This window comes from Bufo gargarizans, chromosome 2 (genome assembly GCF_014858855.1).
Source record: "Bufo gargarizans isolate SCDJY-AF-19 chromosome 2, ASM1485885v1, whole genome shotgun sequence".
Classification (NCBI taxonomy): Eukaryota; Metazoa; Chordata; class Amphibia; order Anura; family Bufonidae; genus Bufo; species Bufo gargarizans.
In genome coordinates this window covers 591,513,563-591,537,382 of record NC_058081.1, presented here as the reverse complement: position 1 = coordinate 591,537,382, position 23,820 = coordinate 591,513,563, and the positions used below count along the sequence as shown (strand labels likewise).

Below are 23,820 nucleotides of genomic sequence, written 5' to 3'. Positions count from 1 at the left end.
TATGAGGCCATATGAGAGGTCGGTCAGCTGTTTGCACGTAGAGCAACTTGCTAAACTACATATCCTAAAGGAGCACATGCACATTAGACTAAATTCTACCAAACCAACTGATTTCAGCTGGGCCAACTGACCATCTTATGTGCATTATATGTTTGAAACAAAAGACTGAACGTGTTGAATTTCAACATGCCTAATCCTTTGTTCTCAAGGGAGATAAATGGCCATCAAATGTTCCTGACAGATGGGTATCCTTCACTCCCCATTAGGGTTCATTCACACGTCCGTAAGTGTTTTGTGGTCTGCACATTGTGGATCCGCAAAACACTGATACCGGCCATGTGCGTTCTGATTGCGGACAAGAATAGCAAATGCTCTTTTTTTGTGGGGCCGTGGAACGCAACTATGGATGCGGGTGGCCCCATTGGATTGAATGGGTCCGCAACCGTTAGACAAAATTGCGGAATGGATGCGGACCCAGAACTACAGACGTGTGAATGGACGCTTAAGCAGACATAGGTAAGCTGAACTAGGTATGCATGTCTATAGGGGAGGAAAGAATAGCCATCAGCTAAAAAAAGCATTCAGCTGGCAGCTACTGAAGATGTAGGGCCACCTTAAGACGTCTGGACAAGTATTGATCACCTAATGAATATTCATTAAAACGGTGTTTCACTGAAGACAAAAGAACATACAAATGTTATACATTCGAGTGATCCAGCAGCACGGACATAATCCAGCCCCCTCCAAGTTATTGTCCTGTTCTGGTTAAGGCAGAATGCACGCGGCCGTGTTCCGGGGCTGAGAGCGGCCCGTGGTATGCCGGGCTGGATCCCTGTTCAGAGCAGGAGCGCACGGTGTCATTGGTTGCTATGACGCCGTGTGCATCATGTCACCGCTGCACTACAGTAATACACTATACGAGTGTATTACTGTAGTGCGGCGGCGGCATGAAGTGCACGGCGTCATAGCAACTAATGACGCCGTGCTCTCCTGCTCTGAACAGGGAACACGGCCGTGTGGATTCGGCCTAATACTGTAAATACCTTTCAGGGGTGCACTGTTCTGGAGGAAGTTAAACCACTGGTTCCCTTCTGTTCTAGGAGGAGACATCAAGATGTCATCTTCATCTTTCAAATACTACAAGAGAGTTTGGAGAGAAAGGTTTCAGTGTTACACATCTTATGACATGCCACTGAGAGATTTCAGCAGGTGTGATCGGTGGGGGTCTGAACGCCGTGAACCTCAATGGCTGCATTGTGCACCCAAGCAATGGGCTCCTTTGTTGGATGATCTTAGGACATATAAGTCAATCCGTCCTGAAATTGCTGGAGATTTTACCTGCGAATTTGCACAGGTAAAATCTGCAGTGAAACACAGTAACAGGCAAGTGGATGAGTTTTCACAGATCCCATCTACATGCTGCAGAAACACCAGCAGTGTAGATATTAATATGCTCAGCATGTGATTATTTTTTTGGGCACAATTTCACCCTTTTTAATGTAGAAGGGTTTTTTATTGCAGATTCACAGCAGAAAAATCTGTTGCATTTGGACCCACCCTTATGGCGCATTCATCTGTGCTGACAAAGCAGGCAATCATCTACAAGGTACCATTCCTGGTGGGCAGATTATTGGGCACAAGCGTTCATGTGAATGTTCATTCTTAATAATCAGCCCAAAAACATTGCCGTACAAAGAGATCATTAGAGTTAATGGGAGGTTTTGGTGAGGAATGTGAAAGTTCTCCAAGTTAAAATAATTAACTCTTTACCTGACCAACAAGTTCTACATTGAAGTATTTGCCTTTCTGGTCGTACAGGTCAGGCGCCTACAATAAAATGTATAGAGTGACTAAAACAAAAAGATAATATTTCATACATCAACACATATATCATGTATATCAACAGCCATCTATACACCACATTCCAAATTATTATGCAAATGATATTTTTATCCGATTTTCCTAAATGGTCGATGCAACTGACAGTCAGTATAATTTTTAAGTCATCGACCATGAGTATAAATCGAATTTTGTTGAACAAACCTTCCAATGATAACAGTATGTTTTCACAAATAAAAAAAACCTCTAAATGCACTGTTGCAAATTATTATGCACAACAGTTTTAAAGCATTTTATAGATAGTAAAGAACCCACTTTAATGCCTTTGAACCCAGAGGAAAAAAAAAAAAAAAAGCAGTCTGGTTTGAGAACTGCACTTATACAAGCTGACAAACAACGCGAGTTTGTGAGCGTTCGCGTGTTTGTTAGCAAGTGTGTGGTTGTATTAAGTGTGAGACTTTAGATTACGTGACTTGAGATTACGTGACTTGAGATTCAGGGACTACAGTAAGTTATATACCTATCACTATATACATCGTATTTTTCTCTTTTCTTGTGTAATCCCCATTTAGTATGTGTTCCATTATTGACAGCGCAGTCCAGTGCACATCTTGTCTAATGTATGCAGTCCTGGAATAGCCGTTTGAGGGTGCATATCTTTGTTCAAAATGTGAGCAAATTGCCCGTTTGGAATCCCACATGGAGTATCTAAATGGGTGAATTTCAACACTGAGAGGCATTGACAATTTGGAAAAGAGTTTGCTGTTCACTGAGCAAGAACTCTATGGAGCAGATGTGGGGGAGGGTGGCAGCGAGGAGGTGGAGGAAAGTGAGGTAGCTAGCTGGGTAACAGTTAAAAAGCGGGGTAGAGGGAAGAGTGCCAGAGAGGCTAGCCCTGATCTGACACACCCCAACAAGTTTGCACGGTTGGCAGATGAGGGGGATGTCAGTTCAGGGAGAGCACTGCTGCAGCCGGACAGTTCCTTTGCCAGTCAGGGGAATGTCGGCTCCAGTAAGCAGGGGACCAGAAGATCAGGGCAGGCCAGGCATGTGCTGGTAGTGGGAGACTCAATTATTAGGGGTACAAATAGGGCGATCTGTCACAAAGACCGTGACGCTGAACAGTGTGTTGTCTTCCTGGCGCTCAAGCTCGACACATCGCGGATTGGGTTGACAGATTACTGGGAGGGGCTGGAGAAGACCCAGCGGTCATGGTCCATATTGGAACCAATGACAAAGTTAGAGGTAGGTGGAGCGTCCTTAAAACACTACGGACGTCTGAATGGACCCTTAACGAGATAGACAAGGCAGCAAATCATAATGAGGTCGTTATTATGGGAGACTTCAACTACCCAAATATAGACTGGGAAACTGAAACCTGTACATCTCATAAAGGAAACAGGTTCTTGGCAATAACCAAAGACAATTACCTTTCCCAACTGGTTCAGGACCCGACTAGAGGGACGGCCACACTGGACTTAGTATTAACCAATAGGCCTGACCGAACAACAGACGTGCAGGTTGGGGGACACCTGGGAAATAGTGACCATAAAGTAATAACCTTCCAATTGTCATCCAAAAGAGCGTTTCTTCAGGGAGGAACAAAAATACCAAACTTCAAAAAGGCAAAATTTAGCAAACTAAGAGAGGCCATAGGCCTAACTAACTGGGACAAAGTCCTCAAAAATAAAAATACAGCCACAAAATGGGATATTTTTAAAAGCATCCAAAAATCTAATTGTGAGAGGTACATTATGGGAATAAAAGGTTAAGGAACAAGAAAAAAAAACAATGTGGATAAATAGAACTGTAAAGAAAAGCAATACATGACAAAAATAAAGCATTTAAAAATCACTAAAACAGTGGGGTAGTGAGGAAGCACTGAAAAACTGTAAGGAAAAAAATAGAATATGTAAAAAAACAAATAAAAGCAGCCAAACTAGAGATCGAGAGATTAAGTGCCAAAGAAAGTAAAACTAACCCTAAAATGTTCTTCAATTATATAAATGGTAAAAAGTATAAATCTGAAGGTATTGGCCCTTTACAGAGTGATGAGGGGGGAGTTGCAGAGAGCGATGAGGAGAAAGCAAAGCTATTAAATATTTTTTTCTCCACTGTATTCACTGAAGAAAATAAACTGTCAGATGAAATGCAGAATGTAAAAGTAAATTCACCATGAAAAGTGCCCTGTCTGACCCAGGAAGAAGAATAGCGGCGTCTTAAAAAGATTAAAATCGACAAATCGCCAGGGCCAGATGGCATACACCCCCGTATCCTAAGAGAATTAAGTAATGTCATAGCCGGACCCTTATTTCTGATATTTACGGACTCTATACTGATAGGGAGTGTTCCACAGGAGTGGCGCAAAGCAAATGTAGTGCCAATATTCAAAAAGGGTCCAAAAACAGAGCCTGGAAACTATAGGCCGGTAAGTTTAACATCTGTCGTGGGAAAACTGTTTGAAGGTTTTCTAAGAGATGCTATCTTGGTCTTGGAGTAAGTCAATAAAAATAAGCAAATAACGCCATATCAGCATGGCTTCATGAGGGATCGGTCATGTCAAACTAATTTAATCAGTTTCTATTAGGAGGTAAGTTCTAGACTTGACAGCGGCGAATCAATGGATGTCGTATATCTGGACTTCTCCAAAGCATTTGGAGCACATAAAAGGTTAGTATAGAAAATGAGAATGCTCAGACTGGGAGAAAACATCTGTATGTGGGTAAGTAACTGGCTCAGTGATAGAAAACAGAGGGTGGTGATTAATGGTACATACTCAGATTGGGTCACTGTCACTAGTGGGGTACCTCAGGGGACAGTATTGGGCCCTATTCTCTTCAATATATTTATTAATGATCTTGTAGAAGGCTTGCACAGTAAAATATAATTTTTTGCAGATGACACCCAACTGTGTAAAGTAACTGACACGGAAGAGGACAGTATACTGTATACTACAGAGGACAGTATACTGCATATATACTACAGAGGACAGTACACTGCTACAGATGGATCTGGATAGATTAAAGGCTCGGGCAGAGAAGTGGCAGATGAGGTTTAACACTGACAATTGTAAGGTTATGCACATGGGAAGGAATAATACAAATCACTCGTACATACTAAATGGTAAAACACTCGGTAACACTGACATGGAAAAGGACCTAGGGATTTTAGTGAACAGCAAACTAAGCTCCAAAAACCAGTGTCAGGCAGCTGCTGCCAAGGCCAATAAGATAATGGGTGGCATCAAAAGGGGCATAGATGCCCGTGATGAGAACATAGTCCTACCACTTTAAAAATAACTAGTCAGACCACACATGGAGTACTGTGTACAGTTCTGGGCTCTTGTGAACAAGACAGACATAGCAGAGCTGAAGAGGGTTCAGAGGGGGGCAACTAAAGTAATAACTGGAATGGGTGGACTACAGTACCCTGAAAAATTATCAACATTAGGGTTATTCACTTTAGAAAAAAAGACGACTGAGGGGAGATCTAATAACTATGTATAAATATATCAGGACTATGACGAGGGGACATCCTCTGCGTCTGGAGGAAAGAAGGTTTCTACACAAACATAGAAAAGGATTCTTTACGGTAAGAGCAGTGAGACTATGGAACTCTCTGCCTGAGGAGGTGGTGATGGTGAGTACAATAAAGGAATTCAAGAGGGGCCTGGATGTATTCCTGGAGTGTAATAATATTACAGGCTATAGCTACTAGAGAGGGGTCGTTGATCCAGGGAGTCATTCTGATTGCCTGATTGGAGTAGGGAAGGAATTTTTTTTCCCCCCCATAATTTGAGAAAATTGGCTTCTACCTCACAGTTTTTTTTTTTGCCTCTCTCTGGATCAACTTGCAAGATAACAGGCCGAACTGGATTGACAGATGTCTTTTTTTTCGGCCTTACAAACTATGTTACTAACTGAAAATGGATTAGACTAATAGGGTGGCTCACCCCCTATGACTCTGGATAGGTGCTAAAACCCATGAATAACCACTGAGGAGGAGGTCAGCAAGACCTCAAAACGCGTCTGGGGATATACTGATGCTTTAAAAGACTCCATTTAGCATGGCCATGCGATTGAAAAAACTATGAACGAGTCAAGCGATTTATGAAACGATCTTTCAGCTATACTCGAATATTGCGCGAGAAGAAATTCGGCCCGTGATTTCACATCTAAGTTTTTGCGGGAATTACATACGGAGCAACACACAAAGCGGTTTGAACAACTACACGCCAGCCGGATCTCATCACAGGTCATTGACCTGCTCCAAGTTTGTGCACACCAGCCAGCGTGAAGACCGCATGTTAGGTGGGGTGAGTGCTCAGTGAGCAAGATTTTATTACCCGCACGTTGACACTTTATGGCGACCATGAATCCTTCTAGCCTACGGTTCTGAGATAATTCGAACAAAAATCGCAACGCTAGATCATAGTTTGCGTGAGCCGAAACATATAGGCCATTATCGAATCAGCTGCTATATATAGGTTGTCACGAAATTAATGGAAACATCAGATGCGTAAATAAGGACAATACTTCGATCTCCTTGCTTCCGAAACCTCAATGCGATTATTTCTACGATTTTTTAACGATTATTTTTGGTACGATTTTATTGTTATTGTGCCATATTAATCGCGATTTTTGGTATTGCATTGTATTTTATTGTGTGTATTAGTTTATCCATTGTCGCAGCATTAAATATTGATAGCTTATCTACATTGTGAGCTCCATGATGTTTTGAGTGCTAGCCCACCACTGTTATTGTAATTAACTGAAAATGGTCATTTGTTGCATTAAGACGTCACACTTACTGAAATCAAAAGCCATTTCAATCAAAAACATCTTACCAGGCCAAGTTACATGATACCATAGAACCCCGCCTTTGATATCACATTCAGAATTCTTGCATCCATTGAACTTGTGAGTTTTTAGAGACTTTCTGTTTGAATTTCTTTGCAGGGGTCAGAATAGCCTCCTAGAGCTGCTTTGATATGAACTGCCTCCCACCCTCATAGATCTTTTTCTTGAGGATAAGGGTACTTTCACATTAGCGTTTTTCTTTTCCGGCATAGAGTTCCGTCACAGGGGCTCTATACCGGAAAAGAACTGATCAGGCATATCCCCATGCTATCTAACAAGGAGAGTGTCCTTAAGGTTGGTATTTCTATGGATTACCCAACCACTCCATCTGGCTCTGAAGACTTGTGAATTGCGTGCCTCAGCTGCAGCTAACTATATCTATATATAGCATCAACCTTTTCCTTCCATGTGAGGGAAGTCCAGTTGTTAACCAAAAACGTGGGATGAGAAGGCGGGCGGCCATGAGAAGGATGTGGAATAGTGGAGGAATGTTAGAAGCTAAATCTGAAGGTGGCAGGTTCAATAGGGCTAATAGTGGAGAAAAAGGAATTGAAGTTTTGCATATTTTATTGCACTTTTTTAAAATTTCTTCCCACCAGAGTGATATTGGGGGGCATAACCACCAAATGTGGAGAAAGGTACCCCTTACCTCACCACACCTCCAGCACCTATCTAGATTTGAGCAGACATATTTGGATGTAACATCAGGTGTTTTGTACCACCTTGTTAGTATCCGTTTTCCTGTATGAGGACACAGCGTGATAATTTGTGTGGGGAAGTGAAAAGCTTAGTTAGGTCTGGTGGCGAGAAGGAGGTTTTCAAATCCCTTTCCCATAAGCCTATAAAAGCAGGTTTTGGCATCATGATAGGTATATTACGTTTCTTGTACATTTGCGAGATTGGTTTTTTTGAGTGGATTGGCTGCAGATCCATCCCTCGAACCACGTGATAGGTCTGAGACGGGCTTGGAGAGGGACATGTTTGGCTATATAGGTATGAAGGAAAGAAGTTAGGGAAGGGAAAGCAGAGTGGCAATTTATTTTCTATTTACCAATTTCCCTTCTGCATCGAAAAATGCTAGAATGGGGATTTGGGACATTTTAAGCGACTGTGGGAGACTTTGTTTTAGTTCTAATGGGGCTACATCTATTAAATCTCTCACTTGAATCAGAGGGGATGGAAGAGGAAAACACCAACTAGAATCCTGAAACCATCTCCATACTTTAAGCGTAGAGTTTATAACAGGGTTGGAACTGGAGGGGATATTGGAGCGACCTGTATCTCCTATCAATAGTGTCCTAAGTCAGAGTTGGAAGGTTGAGGATTCCATTTCGACCCAGGATTTATGTGTTGGTTTGCGAAACCAATCCAGCGCTCTGGCTAAGTGAATAGCTCGGTTATAAAGCTGGGGGTTGGGCAGGCCTATACTCCCAATGTCTCTGGAGGGTAGTTGTCGCTAATCTTGGGCTTTTCTGCTTCCATATATATCTGCAGACAATTTTTGTTAGGGTATTGGGATAGGAAGTACTTGTTGTAGATAGTTAAGTCTAGGAATAGAGGTGACTAAATTCTTCCGACCAAATTCTTCCGACCAAACCAGGACAAAGTCTGGAGGTCGCTGATCAGGCATTTTTAAGACTTTTTTTTTTTACAAATGCCATCAGTTGGCATACGTTTTTCCGTATGTATTCCGTTTCCGTTCTGTGCAAAGATAGAACATGTCCTATATTTGGCCGCAAATCACGTTCCGTGGCTCCATTAAAGTTAAAGGGTCCGCAAAAAAAATGGAATGCATACGGAAATGCATCCGTATATCTTCCGTATCCGTTCAGTTTTTGGGCGGAACCATCTATTGAAAATGTTATGCCCAGCCCAATTTGTTCTATGTAATTACTGTATATGCAATACGGAAAAACGGAATGGAAAAACGGAAACACAACGGAAACAAAAAAACTGAACAACGGATCAGTGAAAAACGGACTGCAAAACACTGAAATAGCCATACGGTTGTTTTACTTTTTCAATAAAAACTATCTTGATTTAAAAAAAGAAATAGCCATACGGTAGTGTGAAAGAGGCCTAAGCCAAAGGTTCTCAATAGGGTTGAGGTTAGGGCAAGATGGAGGCCACACCAAGAGTTTCTCTCCTTTTATGCCCATAGCAGCCAATGACTCAAGAGGTCTTCTTTGCAGCATGAGATTGTCATTGTCAGCATGAAGGTGAATTTGCTACGGAAGGCACTGTTCTTCTCTTTGTACCATGGAAGAAAGTGGTCAATCAGAAACTATATACTTTGCCAAGGTCATTTTCACACCTTCAGGGACCCTAAAGGAGCCTACCAGCTCTCTCACCAAAACATGAGTCCGCCACTTTCTAGCTGACGTCGCAGCCTTGTTGGGATATTGTGGCCATCCACGGCCCCATCCATCTGGACCATCCAGGGTTGCACGGCACTCATCAGTGAACAAGACTGTTTGAAAATGAGTCTTCATGTATGTCTGGGCCCACTGCAACAGTTTCTGCTTGTGGTAAGGGGTGGCTGAATTGTAGGATTATGCAGAACTGCAAGCCTCTCTAGGATCCTACACCTTGAGGTTCGCGGGACTCAAGAGGCACCAGCAGCTGAAATACCTGTTTTGTAATAGCATTTTAGCAGCTGCTGTCTTAATCTGATGAATTTGTCTGGCAGAAACCTTCCTCATTATGCCTTTATCTGCACGAACCCGTCTGTGCTCTGAATCAGCCACAAATCTCTTCACAGTACGATGATCACACTTAATTTTTTGTGAAATATCTAAAGTTTTTATACCTTGTCTAAAGCATTGCACTATTAGACGCTTTTCGGCAGCAGAGAGATCCTTTTTATTTCTCATATTGCTTGAAAATGGTGGCCTGCTTAATAATGTGGAATGTGTCCTTCTTAAAGGGGTTATCTCAAGATTGATGTAAAAAAATGAAAATCAGATATCATACAGTACACGACCATCTCTTTCTAACAAAGCTAGAACCAGCCCTGTACCTCACATGGATCCAGAGATCTCCACATTCATTGCTCTGCTAGATTTATATCAAGCTGACAGCTCAGGGGACGTGTCTTTTCTGCTGCAGCTCAGGGGGCGTGTCTATGCTCTCCCTATCACAGCTCAGGAGGCAGATGAAGGATGGAACTGAGCATGTGCGGCCTTCTCAGTGAGCAGGACAAAGAAATAAGAAAAAGAACAAACAGCAGGATGGCTATGCTAAATTTTTTACATGCAATTACAAAAGTATTCAGGTCCATGTGCTGGTTTGAAAACCGAAGAATATTTTTCATTAGACAACCCCTTTAAGTAGTTTTCCTCACCTGGCAAACTAATTATCAGGTGTTTGAGATTTATTTCAGTGATGCAAAGAGCCCTGAGACACAATATCATCCATGAGTTTCATTGAAAAACAAAAAAATTACATCTTTATGACACTTAAATTAAATGTGCGTAATAATTTGGAACGCGGTGTATATCATCGAGACTTACCTCATCGAAATGTTCTGTTATAAAATCTGCCACAAAAGTGATTTCGTTCTGAGTCATCTAAACACAAAGCAAGTAAGCATATAATAAAAGAAAGTTACTCAGTCTATACACACACCAGTCATTACATGTCTAAGAGATATTTAGGTTCAGTTGAACATTAAAAGTGACATCTTACCTTATTCAACTCAGGAGGAACATGATCTTCTGACATCCGCAACATGGCTAGAAAGTCAATTCAATATTTTTTTATTGAGACTATAATTTGTCCTTATATTTTATAAGTCAGTTTCTAAAATGAACATGCAATTCTTAAATGTCTACGTCAAACTGTAGTGAAAGTAGTCAAAGTGCTCCTCTGTTATGCTCCACTGTGTCATCCCTGTAGGAAAAACCTATTATCCTTCTTACCTACATACAGCCATCGAAAGAATGCCTTGAAGTTTTTCATACCACTGTCTATAACTCTGAAAAAAGCAGGAAATCTGTATTAAGACTGTGAGGGAAAGCATAAAGGCGGCCATTTTGTAAATATATTCATTTTATATCTATGTATAACCTGCACTTAAATAGGAGGGGGATTTATCGTTGGAAGGTAGGAGTACAAATTCCACGGTGGGCCCCTGGTCCCCCCCCCCCCCCAATAGTGATCATTCATTTTCTTATCTCAAAACTAAACATAGTAACTGAAAGCTTGTCTCCACTAGGACACTTTTACTGCTTTTTGGGTGTATAAATACGTGCACTGCTCATTATAATAAAGAAGGGCATTACGAGGAACACATCTTGTATGTGTCTCTGTCGTGAACTCAAGCTGGGTAACTAAACTTCAGAACTATTAGCAGACCACATCATATCAGAAGGTCAGTTTGGGACCACAAGACCAGTATCGGCTGATAGTATCTACATCAAATTGGTTCTCCAAGTAAAACAACTTATCTCCTATCCACAAGATAGGAGATGAGTGTCTGTGAACAGGGGATAGGTTTTTGTAATGGGACTACCCCTTCAATAATGCATATTTTACATCTAGACTGAAACTACAAATTATATGCAATTATATACAATATTATATACAATCTATAATCCTTACTAAAAGCATCTGTCCAGGTAACTTCGAGTGACACTCAGTGTGGCGAAACCAACCTCGCCACTGGGTTTTGGAGGGGCCCGTTTGCCAGCCTCTTGCCCCAGGATTATGGCCCATACTAACTTTGAAGGAGAAGACAGACCTTGCTCGGATCTGGGTGATTTTTGGATATGTTGTTCACCCAGATCAGAGCTATCCATGGATGTATACATTATGGGGATATGTGGGGTTTTGAGGTGTGTGACAGAACCATCTGTCTTTGGAATTGTATTGTATGTTATGTGAGGGTACCCAGATAGCTATGCCATGGAGCCTGTTCGTGAAATTGAAGACTTTGGCTCCATGTCGATTTTATTGTATTTGTGTAGTCTGAGTGCCATTTACCTAATAATATGCACTCAGACTTGAGCTATCTGGGGATATGTTAAATGTCTGTGTTTACTGTAAGGGTTGTGACATTGTATGTTTAAATGGTGATGTCTGTCCTGTTGTCCCCACATGTGTATTGGCGATTTCCCTTTGTCCTGAGAGATAATTGAATTGCTCCTCGGGTGTCTCCAGGGCAGAGAGGAGGAAACCATGATGCATTGTGGGGATGTATTGTGTCTGTGTATCCTGAATTACTGCATATCTGTCCTGTGTCACAGTCTTCCATCTGGTCCCCTAGGGGAGTGTCCACCAGAAGGGGACCTGCATAAATACGGGCGGGTAGCCCCCAATAAAGTGTTCCTGTTTTTACATTCAACATAGAGCCTCGTCTCATGTGTGTGGGGATTGCTATACGTGTATACCCCCCCGGCTATTACTCCTAGCTCTTGTAAGAGCTGTTCCTGCTTCCTGTGGTGGTATCGGTGTCAAGTGGAGTGCTTGGAGTCCTCGGGAGGCACTGGGAGCATCTATCAACGGAGGTACCCGGTCGGGGTGCCAGGAGATCCGTTACACTCAGTAAATAATACTACAGGCTAAGGTTTACATGGATCTGCCTGCTTAATCTGCTGCCATTTGTAAGAGCATAGAGTGTATGACAGCTACAGGTCTGTACTACTAGACAAAATGGCATAAAAATATTAACACCACATAACCTCATCAACATAACCATATGGGCATGTCCACATGTCCAACCTCCTGACAAAGCCGAGGAAGTGAAACGTGTGCCGAGCTGTTCTCGGACCACTACTGGTTTCTTTTTCCCCCGATCAGGTCTACAGGTGGGCTTTGTTGGTGGGAGTTTTTGGGTGTGATATTTATGTAGCCCTATATAGTATGGCACTATGAGGGTCGAATAGGACCTCCCCCTCTCATATGTATGTTTAATTATCTCTGGGCTACCTATAGGAGTGATTATTGATATATTTTCTCCTCCTTCCCTCTGATATGTTTGACATGTTTTACATCTTTTTCGGGTGCATTGAAATCAGTGGTCAGTGATTTGGTATGGCAATTGTGGTCATTGTTACCCTTTCTGATGTTTGTCCCATTTTTATGTTTTTAATCATGTATTTTTCCAGTGTATTCATGAGTGGAGAGCTTCCACCTTTCCTTGCAGTGACTGGTGGCTTTGCTCTCCTCGTGAGCTAGGTGCCCGGTGGATTCTCTCAGGACTCCTAGTAGCCATGCCATACAACATTGTTTTATACCCTTTTGGCTACTAGTAGTATGCACCTGTAGTTGACTGTAATATGCCCTTACATACAGTATCATTATGCTGACAGACCTGCGAGGGTTGACCTATCCAGCATCATAAATAAAACTCCTGATAATCCATAATCCATACAAATAATCGTGGTTCTTACTGCAGAAGCTCATTTGCTTTAAGACTGAAGGAACCAACAGACATGATTGCATCTGCAACAGAAAATGGCAAACATTAATTCACATGGATACTTAAAGGGGTTGTCTCACTTCAGCAAGTGGCATTTATTATGTAGAGAAAGTTAATACACTTAATCACTTACTAATGTATTGTGATTGTCCATATTGCTTCCTTTGCTGGCTGGATTCATTTTTCCATCACATTATACACTGCTTGTTTCAATGGTTACGACCACCCTGCAATCCAGTAGCGGTGGTCGTGCTTGCACACTGTAGGAAAAAAACGTCAGGCTCTCTGGTGGCCGGGACCGTGGGAGAGTGCGTAGGCCAATGCTTTTTTTCTATAGTAGGCAAGCACGACCACCGCTGCTGGATTGCAGGGTGGTCGTAACCATGGAAACGAGCAGTGTATAATGTGATGTAATGTAAAAAATGAATGAAGACAGCAAAGGAGGCAATATGGACAAACAATACATTAGTAAGTGCCTTGTATTAACTCTCTCTACATGATAAATGCCATTAGCTGCAGTGAGACAAGCCTTTACATTCTTTTTGTTTTTATTGATGACACGTAATGCCCATATAATCTTACTCGCCACTCGGATCTCCCATTTAATGGCCCATTCTTTATTCACTGCTCCTCCTTCTGCTTCCAGAATATTTGAAGTCAGTTTTTGCTTCAGTCTTTGTTCCTGTACTTTATGCCACATTTATCAAATGTCGCATGTCGTTTGATAAATTTGTCTTATCCTTAAACCTACCAATTTTACCTTAAAAAAAAAAAAAAAAAGATACTGCAGCTTTCCTATTCCACTCTCCTTTTAGAGCAGGCATCTGCAACCTCCGGCACTCCAGCTGTTTTGAAACTACAACTCCCAGCATCCTCCTTTCACCTCTATGAGAGTTACAAGAACAGCCAAGTAAGTGTGCATGCTGGGAATTGTAGTTTCACAACAGCTGGAGTGCCTAAGGTTACAGAACATCTCGCCTCGGCGCAGCATCCGGCAGTCCGTGCGCCTGAACTAAAATCTACGCTAGCACCTGTCTGGGGTTAATTTCAATGTTCATCTTCGCCAGAAAACGGGCACAGAAGATGATAAATGTTGTAGGGCCGCCAGCCCTGCCCCTCACCGCGCCCCTTTTTAGGGCCATTTTTTGCACAACTGCCATTGGAAAAGTCACAAATGTGCAGTTTGCACATTTTTCACACTTCAAAAGTGGCATATTTCAGTGATAAATTTGTCTTTATGTGTTTTATGGGAATCTGTTTAGGACCCACCTCAGCTACTCTCAGAACAAGAGTGTGGGGGCTGTATACTGTGCCTAGCATCCAGCTGAAAAGGACATGTAGGAGGAGTGCCTGGAGAATAAAGGCTGCCTAATACCCAGTAGCTCACAATGGTTATTCTAGCTGGATGACAGGAGATTTGAGCAAACCCTATGGGCAATTTCTATATAAATATCCTTGCTTTGGTCTCGTGACAGAAGTGCATTAGGTAAAGGTGTTACTTTTTTGGAATCTAACACCCTTAGAACGTGCTGCTGCCAATTTTCCACTCCAATCCTCCCTTCCACGCTGTATAATGTATTAGACACAATGGCCTTTACGCATAAAAACCGTTCTACCGTGCACTTAGGGACCATGTACAGTATGTGAGACTAAGTTCATCCGCTCATAAATGCACCTTCAATAGCTTTTGCATCCAGCCCAAGAGGCTCGTACTTCTGCTTCCATAAGGCCATCCCTTTCAGCTCACTGAGGTGGTACAGCAATGCCTCTGAACCACTGCAAGAACAGAGGACACATGTTATGGAATCACTTAGCCAACATACAAAGGATTTTGATCGGTCGCCATGCAGTTGATCAATCGTCTGTAAGATCGTTCATATAAAGGATTCCCCCAGCAACATTACAGGCTGGACTGGTTGATCAGGGAGTCACTGACTCCTCGACGCTTGTGCAAAATGGCAAACTTGGTCAATCATGCCATACACTTTAACTTGGAGCTGCAATTTTACATCTTGACTAGGGATGAGTGAACTTGTGTTTTCAAGTATGACGTACATGTTCGGGTTCAGGTGATCTAAGAATTGCGTTATGGTCCGTGGTAGCGGAATCCATGACAGAATTCTTAGATAACCCGAGCCTTGTACGTCAAACTTGAGAACGCAGGTTTGCTCATCCCTAATCTTGACAGACCCCACTTTTAGCAGACAGAAGTCTGCGGTTGGCCATCCATACGATCGTTTGTGTAAAAAAATACATGGACAGGCTTTGATCAAGTTTTCAGATGCAGTTTTGATGTTAAAACCAGGTGTGAACTCAAAAAGAGGATAAGCTGAATCTGCCCTTTCACACACTCTTTACTTTCTTTTACGATCCATGCCTGGTTTCAGATTCAAAACTGCATCTGAAAGCCGTACCACACACCAGGCAAAATGCTTTGTCGGGCTAGCTCATCTTAATGCAATGATACCCTTCACTTTGTGATCCGTTGCTTGATTCTGGAGAAAAAGTACTTTGAATCCATATGCAAATGAGCAGTTAAGTGCACTGAGGGTGGGCCCAAATCATTGTGCACCCTTGCTCCTCCTGCTTCCTCTGCCAACACTCCACTCTTCTTCTTGAAGGACACGGCCATATTATTGCACAATCATCTTGCCTGGCCCTGTCAATCAAGAAAAAGTGGGAGGGGCTGGCAGAGGAAGCAAGAGGAGAAAGGGTGCACAGAGTGACTTGGGCCCGCCCTTGGTGCACTTAACTAATTTGCATATGGATTAAAAGTACTTTTTCTCCAGAATGAGGCAACGGATCACAAAAGGTTCCTTTACAAGGGACGGCAGATCGCTAGCGGAGAAGTCCACAGTATGGGGAGGAGGAGTCGCTAATGCCGTCGTTCTTCCCCATACTGTCTCGTTGTCTCCTGGCAGCAGATCGTGTTTACACAGTCAGATCTGCCACTCGGAAACAATGATCTTTTGTGCTGCACAAAAGATCCAATTACCCGATGAACAAGCTTCTTGCTCGTTCATCAGGTAATCGGCGGTGCCTTTACACTGCAAGATCATCAGTAACGAGCGTTACTAGTAATGCTCGTTAGCGATAATCTGTTCAATTGTCGGCCCGTATAAAGGGCCCTTAAGTAAAAGGTATCATTTCATTCAGCTGAGCTAGTCCTACAAGGCATTATGCCGGGTTTAACAGTGCGATGTACATCAGTGGAACTTACCTTTGTAAATGACTGATGACTAGTTTCTGAATAGTGGAGTACGAAGATTCTACAGCTTGTCCAAGCTTCTTCAAGCCCTGAAATGAAATTCTATTAGTTTGCGCCTCATGTTTACCCCTTTAGAAATCCGATTGAGAAGAGATAAATGAGAACTCACTTTAACTGTGAGCTGATTCATCAGTAATTCTTGGAGCTCGGGACTAAAGGCAAAAAAAAATATACAAAAATACAAGTGCAATTATCAGACTGTGAAAGCATTGAATGGGTGTGATAGTCACCATCTGGTTAATTTATCCAAGAATAAAACACTCCTCAACATTGAAATTGCAACACCAAGAAGCAAAAATCATAGGATGGATAGACATGTTAATGATATGCAAATAATTCAGGGAGTAGGACCGGTGTGACGTTTCTTTGTGAAGGCCTCTTCAAGGCGTTGCTCATGTGGTCTCCATCCCAATCTCCAGCTATCACTGCATCCGAGACAAAAGCAGGATTCATAGCTGAAGAGGACGGACCTCCATTCCAGCCTCCACTGCCGTCTTGCTGTGCACCATGATAGCCTTTGAGATCGATGGTGTGGGATCAATGGAAGATCTGTAGCTGGATGTCTGGCTCGTAGCCCAATGTCGTACAAACACCCTCTGATGGTTTGTGTGGACACTGTTCGCTGCCCCAGCCTTGGGACGTGATGTGCAATTTGTAGTACAGAATGGATCATTACGCACCATTCTTATAATCAGATGATCCGCCTGTGCAGAGATTTGCCTCTGTGCACTTCTTGCTGTCATTCCAGCTCATTATTGTTCACTGGAACAGTGCCGACATCTCGGCCTAGGTGTGTAGTGATCTGCTGGAGTGATAACCCAAGGTCTCTCAGTTCAAGGATTCTGGTGATAACTGGCATGTCAATGAACAGGAAGCATTGTACAATCATCAAACACAACTTGATCCAATTTTTGAGGTTTCATGTGGTTAAAAAACTTTTCTTTCAATCTAGCGTTTACTCCCCTTTCACATGCCACAGATTGGAGCTAGGTGCTGGAAAATTTTAGCATCTGCAGATCAATGCGACAGCTGCTACTTTCTTGATTTGCATAACCTTACGGCTTGTCCTTCTTGGTGTTGCCATTTCAATGTTGAGGAATGCAGTTTCTCAATACTGAAGACCTATCCAAAAATCTTGGAAAACCCTTTTAATCTCTGCCAGTTCTTAGCATGTTAGTCATCTGATTGCTAGGGACCCCACCAAACATGTGAATTGGAGTCTCAATGTCCCCGTTCTGTCTCTCTGTGCGCCCCCCCAGTGGGAAGCACTTTGTGCGTTGCCGCTTCATTCGAAGTTGATTGGACTGACAAAAACAGCTGAATATTCTGTGAAGCTACCTGCATCAGTCCTATAGCCTTTGAATGGAGCAGCAGCACGCACAATTGACCGCTGCATCATTTTTCTGCTATCCTATTCATACAGAATGCTTCATATGACATTGGGGACCCAGAGTGGCGGTACAGTAGACCACAACTGCTCTGTAAATCTCCAGGGTACACACTTATTTTAAAAGGGGTTATCCGAGACTAACAAATGCTCCCCTCATATGCTGGGCCCCTCAAACTGAATCTACTTAGGCTACTTTCACATTAGCATTTTCAATTCTGCTATTGAGATCCCCCCCCCCCTGGATGTTTTCATCCCCGCCTGGGGAAAAGCAGCTGCGGCAGTGCGGGGACCAGGAGCGACGCGGATGCCAGGTGAGTAGATTCAGTGCGAGGGGCCCGGCATATGGGGGAACATTTGTTAGTGTCAATGTTATTTCAAAGCACAAGACAACACTATTGTTGATTAAACCAACACATTTTTGAAAGATACCCTCCTTTCTGCATCACTGAGCTATAAAATCTGATTACCTTGCTTTACCCCAAAGCAGGAGATCCATAAATTCATCCTGAACAGAACTCGTCGTATTTTTTTCCTGAAAGTATAAAAATATGAAGTAAAGGATCATGTGATTGGCTTATTAATAAACCTCAGAATCCTATATGTTTCACAGCATATGTGCGGTAAATCATTCTTAAGAAAGACGTAATATAGATTTATTTTTTGTACGCTCTACAATTTAGCAATTCATTTAAAGGGATTCTGTCACCAGATTTAACCCCATTAAGCTAGCTGACATTAGCGATGTGCTAATGCGCGAGGCTTCCTTTCTACATGCGGACCATTGCCATGAAAAAGTGTGATAACATCAGAGGCTTCTAACTGAAACATGGGGAGAGGACATGATCTGTATGCCGTCCACTGCTAATAGCCATCTAAGGAACAGACGCCATTAGGTGACTATTAAATACGATCTGCAAAGCTGGATAACACCGGCTCATGTCGGGAAACTTCCTCCAGACACAGGAAAAAGAAATAAAAATGACAAAAAGTAAATATCAATAACAAGCCTGTGAAATAAATAAAATTTCCAACTCCTCTCCAATCATGTCCGACCGCCAGGGACCAATCCTCTGTGACATAAGTGCATTTTACCTGGAGGTCATGAAGACCTATAATGCATCCATATCACTCAATATATATCAAACCCACACAAATTATTACCAGTCATAGCTTTCTGTCCTCCAAGAAAATATGCAATTTCTTTTCCCTTTAAAAATTTAAAAGGGTTTTCCGAGATTTTTAAACTGATAACCTATCCTGAATGTGACGTCAGTGGCCTAGGAAAAGCTGCGAGAAGGCCATGGCTCTTACAGGAGCACCGCTGCCTTTGCAAACAGCTGATCGCCGGAGGTCCTCGGTGTCGGACCCCCACCGATCAGATACTCATGACCTATCTAGAGGAGAGATCATCAGTAATGAAATCTTGGAAAACTCTTGGTCCTGTTTTGATATGACCTGGGCCACAAATTTAAAGTAACAACCAAAGTATACAACAATCCCCCCCCCCCCCCCCAAAAAAAAAATTAATAATATATATGATATATCATATATACTATCTTAAGCAGATGTTTCATAAGAGAAAGCCATCCCTGTGTTAGATGTACTTGCAATAAGGGGTGGGTGTAGTTACAGAGGATCTTTCTCCTCTCCTGATGTCTGTTTTAGTGAGTAGTAGTATTCAGGGGCGGACTGGCCATAGACCCTACAGGGAAGTTTCCCAGTGAGCTGATGCCCAGTGGCTGCCAGCCATGATAAGTAATGATCTGACACTCTCCTCCAAACTCCTGACTTCAGCTGTATTGCCAGCCTGAGGTAACTGCGGTAGGAGGACAAAACATGGCAGCTGGCACTGGCCACCACAGAGGGGGGTATTTAGTGCTGCTGGGGCAGTATTTTGTGATGCACTGTGATATTTGGCTCTGCTGGGGTGGTATAATGTGTCGCAATATGGTATTGCTGACCATCTGTCAATCAGGGCCTAACTACAAAATAGGGACACATTAAAGGGGTTCTGCAGTTTTGTTAAACTGATGATTTATCCCCTGGATAGATCATCAGCATCTGGTCGGCGCCGGGCCCGACACGCAGGACCCCCGTCGATCAGCTGTTTGAGAAGGCAGTAGCGCCGCGGCCTTCTCACTGTTTACCGCAGGCCCATTGACATCACGACTAGCATCAATGGCCTGGGCGGGGCTAAGCTCTGTTCATTTGAATGGAGCTTAGCCCCGCCCAGACCAGTTGATACTAGTCATGACGTCACTGGGCTTGCGGTAAACAGCGAGAAGGCCGCGGCGCTACTGCCAGCGCCGCTGCCTTCTCAATCAGCTGATCAGCGGGGGTCCCGGGTGTGGGACCCCCGCCGATCAGATGCCGATGATCTATCCAGAGGATAGATCATCAGTTTAAAAAAACTGCAGAACCCCTTTAAGCTCCCAGTCCGCCCTTGGTTGCATTCCTCATAATATAGAGCATCTTTCCTTACAAACCTATGCTGCTTCTTAGAAGTTTATGAATACATGGACACTCGGGTTTTACCAGTTGAGGGTGTGTCTCTGCAGATCCACACACCATCCAATCAGTACAGATAGTATCACGCCGTGGAGGACACACCCCTTTAACATAGGGGAATGGTAACACCCAGCTGTCAACTTATTAACAAACATTCAGGAGGAATACCAGTAAAAAGACATGACGGTTCTAAGAAAAGATGCTCTGGAAGTGTTACTTCATGTCAGGAGAGCAGACATCGTTATCGAAGACATGCTCTTCATCATAAAAGAAATAGCAAGAATCTGACGGCAGATTTTGCTCAATGATTTATTTATTAACTAGTGATCCCTACATAAAACACCCACTTGGATGTACTAACCTGTACGAACTTTGTTAACTGAGTATCCATTTGCATTAGAATTTCTTCCCAAGCTTCACACATACAGGTCAGCGATAACTTTATATACTGCACACAATGAAAAGAATATAATTGTTATTGGAAAAATGTGGAAATGGAAATAAAAAAATAAAAAAAATATATATATATATATATTTTTTTTTAAAAACCTTCTCAGCACTTGTTTCAGCTTGCAACCCGTCTGACCCTTGCTTTAGGGCTCATATTCATAAACATATAACCTTCCGAGTTGTAGAGAGCGGTGATAACAGCGCCCACTTCTGTAAATCTGTACGGGGAAGTTATTTTCTTGGTTTCATATGGAAAGAAACGTGCCATGTTCCACCGGATCTATTCTCCCTCTAGAAGCATTGCTTGTTTACACGGGCCAATTTTGAAAGCGATTCTCAGGAAGAAAGCGTTCCTTCCCGGCAATAGTCTGCCGTGATCTCCTCCACAGTATAGGGAGGAGCGATCGCTAACGTAATTGCTCATTCCCATACAGACGGATTGTTCGTTGGCCGCAGAGGCTGCTTACACAGCACAATCTGCTGCCCGCAGAGGCTGCTTACACAGCACAATCTGCTGCCCGCAGAGGCTGCTTACACAGCACAATCTGCTGCCCGCAGACAATGATTTTTGTGACCACATGACTGATGCGATTAACCCAATGAATGAGTGTTCTGCTCGTTCATCGGGTAATCGGTGGCACCTTTTGTACTGCCAGATAATCGCCAACGAGCGTTTGTTATCTGTTGGATTCTCAGTCCGAGGAAAGGGCCTTTAGAGATGTACAGTACTCCCTGAAGATACAATGGCGTCGGGACACGATATTTTCAGCATACAATGCTCTTTTCTGGGCCATGGTATCTTGAAACTGAACTTAAAGGGTTATTCCCATCACAGACAATGGGGGCATATCGCTAGGATATGGCCCTATTGTCTGATAAGTGCAGGTCCCGCAACTACACCGAGAACGGAGCGGGGAAAGTGCGGTACGCTTCCATTCACTTGTAGTGGGCAATTCCCTGGTAAAACACCTGTATTGGCTGTCTAGTAGCTTCTCAGTACAGTGCAGCATTAGGGTCAGTTCACACACAGTTTTTTGGCGCTGATTTAGGAGCGTTTTTTGCCTCAAAACAGCCTCACATTAATTTCAATGGAAAGCAGCTTTGTATTAAACTGAACATCCATTGGTTAAAAAAAGAAGCAGCAAAAAATACAGCTTCAAATGAAAAAATGCGCTGAACTGGTCTGTCCTGCCCTCTGTCTGTGCCAGGGTGAACTGCTCCTTTGGACACCGGGTGAGGACATGGTACACTGTGAACTACAAGAGATCCTGAAGAAGATTGTGACTTCATTGAGAGTAACTTCCAGCAACTATTCCGGACTGTTCTATGTAGGACTTGCTTTATGTATCATAGGTATCTGCTTACTTTTCTTACATCTTCATTTTCTCTTATCTTGGAATTACATTTTTGAGGCTTTGGGACCAATTACAAGTTTTCCATAGAGTTATGGACTCAAGTTACAAATGTTTCAACATACAATGGTTGTCCCGGAACCAATTCATATTGTAAATTTAAGGGACTGCTGGAAAAATCCATTATACTGCGCCATACTATGGTGTTAGGCGGACATCACTTAAACTAGTGAAAGGTCCTCTTTAACATTTTCTTGCCACAAACGAGAACTGGATCCAAAATTCAAGAAGGGTACAGACCTTCAAAGGGTGCCTATCATTTTATAAAACCTCTGACATGTCATAGTGGGTTATCAGAGGTTCTGGTCACTGAGGTCTGGATGGTTGCAAAAAAGAAAGCGCCGAAGCCTCTATCTAAGCACTGTGGCCTTCTTTTCGGATTGCACGTTTTAGATTAGACGATCTATTGACTTTCTATGGATCTGTAGGTCTCTCTGAGGATGGCCGAATAAAGCTGGTCAGAAACAAAAGGGCACAATTCCCAAATGAGATCTTCTGCCCCTTTCATTCAGCAAATGGCATTTATGATTATTATTTATTATTAAAGCACCCTTCATGCCATGGTGCTGTACATATGATAAGGGGTGCACATACATAATACAGACAATTGCACTAATCATGAACAAGACAAGTTACAGGGTATACATGGTATAGGAGAAGGACACAGTAGGTGCGGGTGAAGCTGGTCATGGCGGTATAGAGGCAGCAGGGTCACTGGTTGTAGGCTTGTCTGAAGAGGTGGTTTTCAGGTTTCTTTTGAAGGATTCCACTGTAGGTGAGAGTCTGATATGTTGGGGTAGCGAGTTCCAGAGAATGGGGGATGCACGGGAGAAATCTTGGAGGCGATTGTGGGAAGAGGCGATAAGAGGAGAGAAGGAGGTCTTGTGAGGATCAGAGAGTGCGTGTGGGGATGTATTGGGAAAGTAGCTCAGAGATGTAGGGAGGGAACAGGTTGTGGGCGGCCTTGTATGTATTTGTTAGAATTTTGAACTGAATTTGCTGGAAAAAAGGGAAACCAGTGAAGGGATTGGCAGAGGTGAGAGGTGGATTATTCGGGAAACAGAGTTGAGGATAGATTGGAGGTGTGCAAGAGTGCTAGATGGAAGGCTACAGAGGAGGATGTTATAGTAGTCTAGGCGGGAGATGATGAGGGCATGTACAAGCAATTTTTGCAGACCCTTGGTTGAGGAAAGCGCAGATGCGGGAGATGTTTTTGAGTTTGAGGCGGCAGGTGGTGGAAAGGGTTTGGATGTGAGGTTTAAAGGAAAGGGCAGAATCCAAGGTCACTCCAAGGCAGGTTGACGGGGAAGAGTGTGCACTCATTGATCGTTGGGGGATGGGGAGTTGAGCAAGATGGGTGAAAGATGATAAATTCAGTTTTATCCATGTTAAGTTTTAGAAAGCGAGAGGAGAAGGAGGATATAGAAGACATTAAACACATTAAAACAGCGTGAACACATCAGCAAAGGTGGAGCTACACTGTAATAATGACACAATGCCAGGGTTCAAGCAGGCTACTTAGAAAAACCTACCTGAAGAAGAGTCGAAATGTGGGTAAACTTTCTCGCCATTCGGGTGACCTCTGGTAAATATTCAGACAGTAAACTGGTATCCAGCTGTGAAGGAAACAAAAGGGGGTCATTTACTATTCTGAAATTCTCCTAAGGGCTCTT

At 42.9% G+C, this 23,820-nt stretch overlaps 1 protein-coding gene across 2 annotated transcripts in view; it reads right to left on the bottom strand.

The window, feature by feature from the left end:
- ANAPC4 (anaphase promoting complex subunit 4) overlaps positions 1–23,820 on the bottom strand; it is a 61,569-nt gene that overhangs the window by 13,341 nt on the left and 24,408 nt on the right. For both annotated transcript variants that reach the window (XM_044281860.1, XM_044281862.1), the window contains exons 10-21: positions 23,680–23,763; positions 20,647–20,733; positions 18,245–18,309; positions 16,497–16,539; positions 16,340–16,416; positions 14,795–14,895; positions 13,091–13,142; positions 10,619–10,674; positions 10,386–10,432; positions 10,211–10,267; positions 1,771–1,827; positions 1,044–1,137 (exon numbers count right to left, since the gene is read on the bottom strand). In XM_044281860.1, the coding sequence (XP_044137795.1) occupies positions 1,044–1,137; positions 1,771–1,827; positions 10,211–10,267; positions 10,386–10,432; positions 10,619–10,674; positions 13,091–13,142; positions 14,795–14,895; positions 16,340–16,416; positions 16,497–16,539; positions 18,245–18,309; positions 20,647–20,733; positions 23,680–23,763 (820 nt within the window). The remainder of the gene's footprint in view (positions 1–1,043; positions 1,138–1,770; positions 1,828–10,210; positions 10,268–10,385; positions 10,433–10,618; positions 10,675–13,090; positions 13,143–14,794; positions 14,896–16,339; positions 16,417–16,496; positions 16,540–18,244; positions 18,310–20,646; positions 20,734–23,679; positions 23,764–23,820) is intronic.